General features: G+C 37.0%; 2 protein-coding genes across 6 annotated transcripts; one reads left to right on the top strand and one right to left on the bottom strand.

The window, feature by feature from the left end:
• The first annotated feature begins 137 nt into the window (after positions 1-137).
• LOC149423883 (LIRP-like) lies at positions 138-533 on the top strand. The gene has a single exon (XM_089631916.1). The coding sequence runs from the start codon at positions 138-140 to the stop codon at positions 531-533; it is 396 nt and encodes a 131-aa protein (XP_089488042.1).
• Positions 534-2311: 1778 nt separating this feature from the next.
• On the bottom strand, positions 2312-7083 carry LOC149423882 (uncharacterized). Of its 5 annotated transcripts, none has more exons than XR_016302209.1 (2): positions 3976-6560; positions 2312-3401 (listed from the first exon to the last, which is right to left on the bottom strand). XR_016302209.1 is itself a non-coding variant. In XM_089631845.1 (2 exons), the coding sequence occupies exons 1-2, from the start codon at positions 7055-7057 to the stop codon at positions 4045-4047; spliced, it is 1383 nt and encodes a 460-aa protein (XP_089487971.1). In that variant the 5' UTR covers positions 7058-7083; the 3' UTR covers positions 2312-4044. The 5 variants fall into 5 exon arrangements, 2 of the variants coding, with proteins under 2 accessions (XP_089487971.1, XP_089487972.1); XR_016302210.1 differs by having other exon boundaries at positions 2312-4133; positions 4354-6560; XR_016302211.1 differs by having other exon boundaries at positions 2312-4133; positions 4408-6560.
• Between the last annotated feature and the right edge of the window lie 1607 nt (positions 7084-8690).

Genomic DNA, 8690 nt, shown 5'->3' with positions numbered 1-8690 from the left:
TAAATTAAATTTGCAATAAGAGTTCAATTAGAGATGCAAATTTTGTTTTCTGACAACTCGTTGTTTGATGGCATAAAGCTCTTACGACCATTTCACATGGCTGTAGTCATCTTAAAAATATCTTGATTTAATTTCAGATGAACTTCCTGTGGCTAACTACTTTAGTGTGCTTGTCTGCCTGCGTGGTGCAGTCCCAAGAGATGCAGAAGGAGAAGCGGGGGCGCAGGCTGTGTGGCAACCACCTGGCGGACGCCCTGGCTCTTGTGTGCCAGGGGGCCTACAACATACAGTTCGGCAAGAGGGACGGGGGCTTCGATGATCTGCAGGAAGAAGGCTACGACTACCAGCAGCTGCAACTGCCATCTTCTCCCGTCGCGTGGCCCTTCCTGTCCCGCCAGGCTGCCAACTCTCTGCTGCAGAGGGACGACTTCCACCACCGGTTCCGGCGCCAGACCCACGGCGTGGTGGACGAGTGCTGCTACAAGAGCTGTGACTACTATACGCTGAGGAGCTACTGTGCTAAGAAGGCATAATTCTGAAATACTTAAATCCTGCACTCGAAACGACTCTCAAACAATATTTTTTTAAATTGTGTCTAAAGATTAAATGCGTCATGATTGTTATAAGGATCTACCTCAAATTTAAGGAATAAAATTATATATTATAAATTCTTAAACCTCTTCATTACCTACCTACCTAAATCTGCAGGGCCGGCCCTAAATCGAACAGCGCTTGGCGCTGGTAAAAACCACAAGGCTGCTGTTTGAAATATTATCAGTCTCGACAGATCTAACTGGGCCTGCACAGAGTTGGCCCTGGAGACCTACCCTTCAACAGCACAAACATAATTTCCGGTAATAATTTGACATCAATATCAAAATATTTAATTACAGATCTTCATTGAATTTCAAGTGAAATAACATCTGCTACAGGCTTCAGAAGTTGATGCTTACCACTTACAACTCAATATTATATTTTATTCTGTCCAATATGTATCAAGATGTATTAAAATTGGAATATGCTTCCACAACATGGAATCCTCAATATAAGGTATACATCGGTTAAGAAGAAAGTATAAATAATAAATTTTAGATACGCTTACGTAAGAAATACATCCAACAAAAATACAAATAATATGTTAACTTACAAAAACAAAAAGACCTACATTGCATAGAGCTGCAAATAGAGGCGCTAGTGCGTACTAATATGTCGTCGAAACTTGTTCCACTATTTGAACGCGTAGACCTGGGTGGTTTATTTATGCGTAGACCGAATTCGGTCAGTTTCAGGTTTATTTATGGGTAGTTTTAATTAGAGCGTTGGAAGAGTTGGAGGTCAGTTGGAGGTCAATAAGCGTCACAGAGTCCGTTTGCCACTGGAGCGGGGCGTTAACTGATATAAAACGCCTTTTATAACATGTCGTTATGCAGACGCCGCGGTAAGGTTAAATCTGCAAATCAAAATTTGTTGAATGCTACCCGTTTTATTTCATTAAAAATAACAACGTGAAATTGCAGGTATTATTTTATTTTGTGAAGTTCAGGCACAAATATTAAAATGTTTTTCGATCATTTTGACTAAATTTGCCACATTAATTTCCTAAAATTCAATTATTTTTCATAGCCTGATACTTTTTTTTTCTGAGCTTATAAAAAGACTTTTCAAAAAATGCTCGACTATTTATAAGTTCATCAATTTCAATTTTCAACAAGATCAATTTTTCAAACCAAAAACACATGATTTTTCATTACTTCGCATTGCACCAACATAACAGTCAGTTGAAAAATTCTTGACAAAAACTCGTTGGACACCAAAATTTCTTTTACATTTCTTACTCCAAATAATGTCAGGAACAAAGATAATATCTTCGGTCAGGAATCACTGATTAAAGTATGTCCCTTAACACGCTGTATTTTTCAGAAACATAATTTGGAATCGTACCTCGCCTTATAAAAAAGAACCCACGCAAAAAATAAAGAATAAATATACGTCTGTAGCCTCAAAATAAACCTGCTTGATTCTTTGCAAAGGAGAGAGACAATCCGTTTTTAACAGACCGATTGCCACCTCTAAATCACAGTGCTAGTAGCGTTGATCCCCGGTGCACCAGTGCACGTGCGCGAAACTCGACGGACACGAGCGTAGCACCGGTTCACAGTTGAAGTTGGCTTCACGAGAACGGGTCGTTTCTTCTATTAGTTTTTGTATAAGTATCCATATGTCCACACTGTTAAAAATTGGGGATGATCCTTTTTGAATAAAAACTGGTTTTCTTGATACCACTTTACATTTATTTCAAACTATTGAAACAGGTACAATATTTATAAAGAAACTGTGCGAATAACACTGCTACGATCGCTCTGACTTATGAGCTTGTTTATTATCGAGTTATTGTTGAGAAAAGAACCCAAAAACACATAATGCGAGCCTTTTTAAAGACTTCAAAACCCACTACATGTAAATAAAACACTTGTCATTGTGATGTCTAGGAGTAAAAATGAAACCTGCTATACCGACCAAATTGACACTATTTTCTAAGCAAGGACTCACACCATTTTGGTTAAACGTAGTAACTTCAAATTTCTAGACTACAGATGTCGGTAGCCTGCAAAATTGAACATATTGCCAGGGGGCGGGATTCAAAAATTGCACTAAATTTTTGAATGATAATCTATTTAAAAATAAACTATAAACCAAACAGAATAAACTAAAAATTCTTAATCTAAATATACCACAAAAATACTAACAAAATAATTCAAAATAGCAGAAATTAACAAAATAAAACCCCCTTTTTTTTATGCCCTGCTGGTAAACTTATAAATTTAACTGTATAAATGCTGTTGAATTACTCTATTAATAAACTAAAGATAACTAGAAAATTATTAATCCTATTAAATAACCAAAAAAAATTCAAAAATGACTAAATTACACACGTCTGCATACTAATTTTTACATATTTAAATAGTTCAATAACACAAATAATATAGTTTACACTGAACATAACACAATTATTGTTCTTTTTTTTTTTTTCTTTCTTCTCAGGTCTTCTGCTTGATCCATCCAAGGTGGAGTCGAGAAGATAAGCATCATAGTGTAATGTACATAATCAATCCTTGGTAAGGTCCGGGACGTCAATTACAGGTTTAGTGTCTGAATCCAGGGGCATCAGACATATCTTTGTGATGGGCCTCACAAAGACTCCTTGAGGTGTTTTTAGGGTAACAACTCGTACTACTCCATCCGCTCCAGGGTGTGTATGCAGAATTCGGGCCATTTTCCATAAAGGTGGAGGTAAATGATCTTCCTTTAAAATCACCAGATCGTCTTTTTGCAGTGCCCGTTGAGTGCTGGTCTGCCATTTAGTTCTCTTTTGTAGTTCCATCAGGTAATCTTGCTTCCATCTAGACCAAAAAGATTGAATTAGCGAACTGATCCTCTGATATTGAGTTAGTCTGTTGTCCGGTATCGCCCGGACGTCTCTCTCAGGAATGATACAGGATTCAGTGCCTATAAGGAAATGGTTTGGGGTAAGAGGTTGGTAATCATGGATGTCGTCGGATAAGGAAGTTAATGGACGGGAGTTCAAACAGGCCTCAATCTGACAAATTAAGGTATATAAGAGTTCAAATGTTAATGAAGAATTGTTAGTGATTCTATATAAATGGAATTTTGCTGATTTTACTGCTGCTTCCCACAAACCTCCCTGATTAGGGGCTCGAGGGGTTATGAACTTCCACTCAATACCTCTGTTCACTAAATAATTTTGAATATTGTCGTTGTTTTCCCTCAAGCTGGTGTACAGCTCTTTGAGTCTGCTGCTAGCTCCTTTAAAATTACTAGCATTGTCGGAAAAGATCTTTTCAGGTTGTCCCCTACGGGATATAAACCTTTTTAAACTGTTCAAAAAAGCATTGCTAGATAAATCCGAAACTAATTCCAAGTGAACAGCCTTGGTTGAGAAGCAAATAAAGATACATAAATACGATTTTGCGAGGGAAGCCTTCCTCAGCGTCCCACTTTTAATTAGAATTGGTCCGGCGTAATCTATTCCGGTGATAGCGAAAGGACGACTCGGCGTAATTCTTTCGGGTGGCAAATTTCCCATGATTTGATGACCGGTTCGGGGACGACATCTAAAACATACAACACATTTATGTAATATCTTTTTAATAGTATTTTTACCAAAGATGGGCCAAAATTTTAATCGTATTTCAGCTAACAAAGCTTGAGGTCCTGCGTGTAGGTTTACATAATGGTAGTGACGTATTATCAATTCAGTTAGCTTATGTTTAGCCGGCAAGATAACTGGGTGTTTTTGTTGGTAAGATAAATGTGTAGCCAAATTCAACCTACCGCCTACATATATTAGACCATCATGTAAGAAGGGATTAAGAGATTTTAAATTACTTTTCTTGTTGACGATGCCATGGTTTTTTAATTCTTTCAATTCCTTTTGAAAGGCGTGTATTTGAGCTGATCTTAATAGACATTTCAAGCCTGATTCCAATTCAGCCACACTTAAATTGTCTGAAATTTTACCCTTAACACTTCTGCAGTTATTGACAAATCGCAATACATACGCAGTAACTCTTTTCAATTTAATAAATGATGAGAATTTTTCAAATATCTCCCATTCTTGAATATCTGTGGATAATAGAATATTTTTGCCTTTGAGTTCAGGAGGGTTTGAACACGAAATATTTGATATAGGCCAAGCGTTGACTCCCTCGGTCAACCAACTTGGTCCATTCCACCATATTGCAGAATTTATCAATTTATCTGTAGTGGTTCCTCTTGAAAGTATATCTGCTGCATTGTCGGCTGATGATACATGTCTCCATAGATCTGGATCACTAAGTTCTTGTATTTCGGCTACTCGGTTTGCAACGAAAGTAGCCCATCTCGTAGGTTGACCTTTCAGCCAGCACAACGTTATCATGGAGTCACACCAATAATGTGTGTCGATCTCCACTATATTTAACGCTTGTTTTACGTTTTTAATTAATTTAGCCAGTAGCACAGCACTACAAAGCTCCAACTTGGGCAGGGAAATACACTTCAATGGCGCCACTCTTGATTTGGACGTTATTAAATGTGAATGCCGCTTACCGACATGGTCCACCGACACCATGTAAACGCAGGCTCCGTAAGCTTTCTCAGATGAGTCGCAAAAACCGTGTAGTTGTAGATATGTAGATTGCCTGCAAATAATTTTTCTTGGTATTTTCAACACATTTAGTTGAATTAATTCTTGAAGGTAGGACCTCCAGGGTGCTAATATTTCATTAGGCAATGGATCATCCCACGCTGCTTTAGACTGCCATAACTTCTGCATTATCAATTTGGCTACAACTATAATCGGTCCTAGAAGACCTAATGGATCGAAGGTTGATGCGATGCAAGATAATATCTGTCTTTTACTCTCGGTTCGACTTGATGGTTTCATTATTACATAAGAAAAATAATCAGATTCATTATTCCATATTAATCCTAATATTTTCTCAGTCTTTGGATTGTCAGTAATAATTTTTTCAGAATTGCCTGATTCGGCAATCTTAGCTTGGCCCGACTCGGCTGACAACTCCAAGACATTGGACCTCCATTTCCTCAAGGTCATCCCCGCAGACAAAAAGATGTTGATTAATTGCTCTTTTAACTCTCTACAGGATTCCATGTCATCTCCTCCGGTTAACAAGTCATCCATATAGAAGTCATTTTCTATGACCTGACTAGCTCTAGGAAAATTTATATTGTTATCCATACCAATTTGCCGTAGACTTCTAGTGGCTAAGAAAGAGGAAGGCCCCAGACCATATGTGACTGTCTTCAGACGGTAATGCTTGAGCACCTCCTGCGGCGACTCGCGCCACACTATCTTCTGCAGGTCACGGTCCGCTTCACACACATTAATCTGGCGGTACATCTTCTCGATGTCAGCCGTCAGTACTACTTGATGTTTCCTGAAATGCAATAGTTGGGTGTATAAGTCCTTTTGTATAACAGGTCCTGTCATCAAGGCGTCATTGAGAGAAATTCCATTTGAAGTTTTGGCGGAGCCGTCAAAAACGACCCTCACTTTAGTAGTAGTGCTTGATTCTTTTATTACAGCGTGATGAGGTAAAAAATAGGATTCACGATCCCCCTTTGACTGGTCACACACCTCCATATGACCTAATTCCTCATATTCACGCATGAATTGTATATATTGTGTCTTCAATTCGGGATTTGACACAAATTTTCTTTCTATATTTTTAAATCTTTTTTCAGCAGTGAGCAATGAACTTCCCAGCTGATCAATGCATGCTCGACGCGGTAAACTTACTACGTATCTACCGTCGTCTTGTCTAGTATGAGTACTAGCAAAACTGGCTTCACAAGCCTTTTCTTCATGATTTAGAATCTTAGTGGGATTAATCTCCTCCAATTTCCAAAATTTTTCTATTTGGTGACTTATTTTATTTATAGATAAATTACAACAATCTGATACAGGCCTTTGCTTTGGGTACATGTGGATTGGTCCTGATATGATCCATCCCAGTTGCGTACGTTGAAGTGTTGGTCCCGATTCAAGTTTCAATCTATCGTTGGTTAGGATTTCCCAAAAGCTCTCCGCGCCCAACAGGATGTCGATGGGTGCAGCTATATTGAAGTTCGGGTCAGCTAGCTCCAATCCTCGTGGTAACTTGAAGTCTTTTTTCGCCATTGTCACTTGTGGTAAATTTGTTGTAATCTCCTGTAAAATCAGACATGATATTTCACTTTTATAATCAGTATGAAGCGAATTCATCTCCACTGAAATTCTCTTTTTTATGTGAGTGATGTTATTATGGATCCCAGAAACGGGTTTGTTTATCAATTCACATGGTAAATTTAATTTATTAGCAAATTCTGCTCTCATAAAATTTGATTGGGCCCCTGAATCAATCAGAATGCGGGCTTTAAAAATTTTATTGTTACTACCCACAACTCCTATGTTGGCAGTTGACAATAATATTATTTTTTCTGCTTTATCCGATGCAGAAAAATTCGATACTGAAACCTCGTTATCAGCATCCATATTGGAGGCCTCCCGCAGAGGTACCTCATTGTGTAGTAAGGTGTTGTGATTATCTTTGCCACAACGCCTGCAAGAAAAGGTTGCCTTGCAACTCTGTGCCTGGTGACCCACCTTTAAACATTTAAAACAAGCTTGGATTGATTTCGTAGCATCAATCCTCTCATGTAATTTTAATTTCAGAAATTTTTTACAATAATAAATATGGTGACCTTTCTCGTTACAATAAATGCAGTTGTTAGCCTTTACCGCTAAAAATACTGATGAATCTTTTTTGCAATTATTGTTGCCTAGTTGTGTTTTATGTAAGCTAGAAAATTTTTTCTCAGAAGCGTTCATCAGTTCCAATACTTGGGCTCTAGCAGATAAACATTTTAAGAATTCCTTTAACGTCGGTAATTCGTCTTGTAATATATATTGTTCCCAATTTTTTCGGGTAGCTGTGTCTAATTTATTTGATATTATATAAATAACCAATGGATCCCATTGATCTACCTTGACCCCGATATTTTGTAATGCCTTTAAACTAACGTTTGTTTCATCAATTAGATACCTCAATGCTACAGGCTCTTCTTGTTTCATGTCTTTTAATGAAAATAGAGCTTGGATGTGTTTATGAACGGTAGTTCTTAAATTTGCATAACGTTCATTTAATAATTCCCAAGCGGAAATGTAATTTAATTCAGAAATTTCTAGATTAGCAATTATCTTTAATGCGTTTCCCTTTAAAGTTGATTGCAAATAAAAGAATTTTTGTACGTTGCTTAAATTTCTATTGTTATGGACTAAAGTCTTGAAGGTTTCGACGAAATTAACCCAATTTTTCTGATCGCCATGAAATTCCCGTAATTGGAGGTTGGGTAGTTTAATTTCCACCTTACTTTGATCGACGGATTCGATCGCACCTTTGGCCGTTGCCAAAACTGAGAAATATTGGTTTTCGAAAGCTTCTCGTTGACTATAATTTTCAATTTCGTCTGAATCCGGTAACATTTCAATTTTCTGTTGAACTGCTTCGAATTCATCTAACAATGATTTCACCCGCTCATATCTTAATTTAATTTCATTTACCGACAATGCATTTAAGGAATCCGCGAATCGGGTTAGTTTTCCTTTGATTACGCCGCGTTTGTTTATTAATGACTTCATATTTTCCATTTTTAATTATATTTTGTTAATATCGGTTGACAATTATTTTATTTTAGCAAACACCCGTTTGAAAGAATACCACGACAATCTTGACAATACTATTTGAGAACACTATTCAATAATATTATATTCTTATTTTCAAGTGGGTAGTGATTTTATTTATAATATTGACTCTATTTAAGATTAATCTCGTTTAAATTACATGAGACCTGAATAAACATAAAATGGATGATAGGAAGGAAAGCACTGAATACTTATCTCAGATTTGCGATGTGGTCCACTTTCCTTAATGATTTCCAGTTTCAATCAATTTTGTATCCTTTTGGCTGCTGGTTCTTTGTTTTTTTTTATACAATCTCCTGATCGTAATCCGGTTGAAGGATCAAATGTTAAAAATTGGGGATGATCCTTTTTGAATAAAAACTGGTTTTCTTGATACCACTTTACATTTATTTCAAACTATTGAAACAGGTACAATATTTATAAA

The sequence above is a fragment of the Hesperophylax consimilis genome, chromosome 5 (assembly GCF_061612785.1).
Source record: "Hesperophylax consimilis isolate HC1 chromosome 5, BYU_Hcon_1.0, whole genome shotgun sequence".
NCBI classification, from domain to species: domain Eukaryota; kingdom Metazoa; phylum Arthropoda; class Insecta; order Trichoptera; family Limnephilidae; genus Hesperophylax; species Hesperophylax consimilis.
Note: the sequence above shows the minus strand (reverse complement) of the source record. Positions and strands in the feature narration are given on the sequence as shown.

Excerpts from the sequence above, each read along its gene's own strand:
- LOC149423883 (XM_089631916.1), top strand. The coding sequence starts at position 138 with ATGAACTTCCTGTGGCTAACTACTTTAGTGTGCTTGTCTGCCTGCGTG.
- LOC149423882 (XM_089631845.1), bottom strand. The coding sequence starts at position 7,057 with ATGGATGCTGATAACGAGGTTTCAGTATCGAATTTTTCTGCATCGGAT. Across the intron at positions 4,134-5,763 it reads TAGAAGTCTACGGCAAATTG|ATGTCGTCCCCGAACCGGTC; the intron begins GTATGGATAACA and ends TGTATGTTTTAG.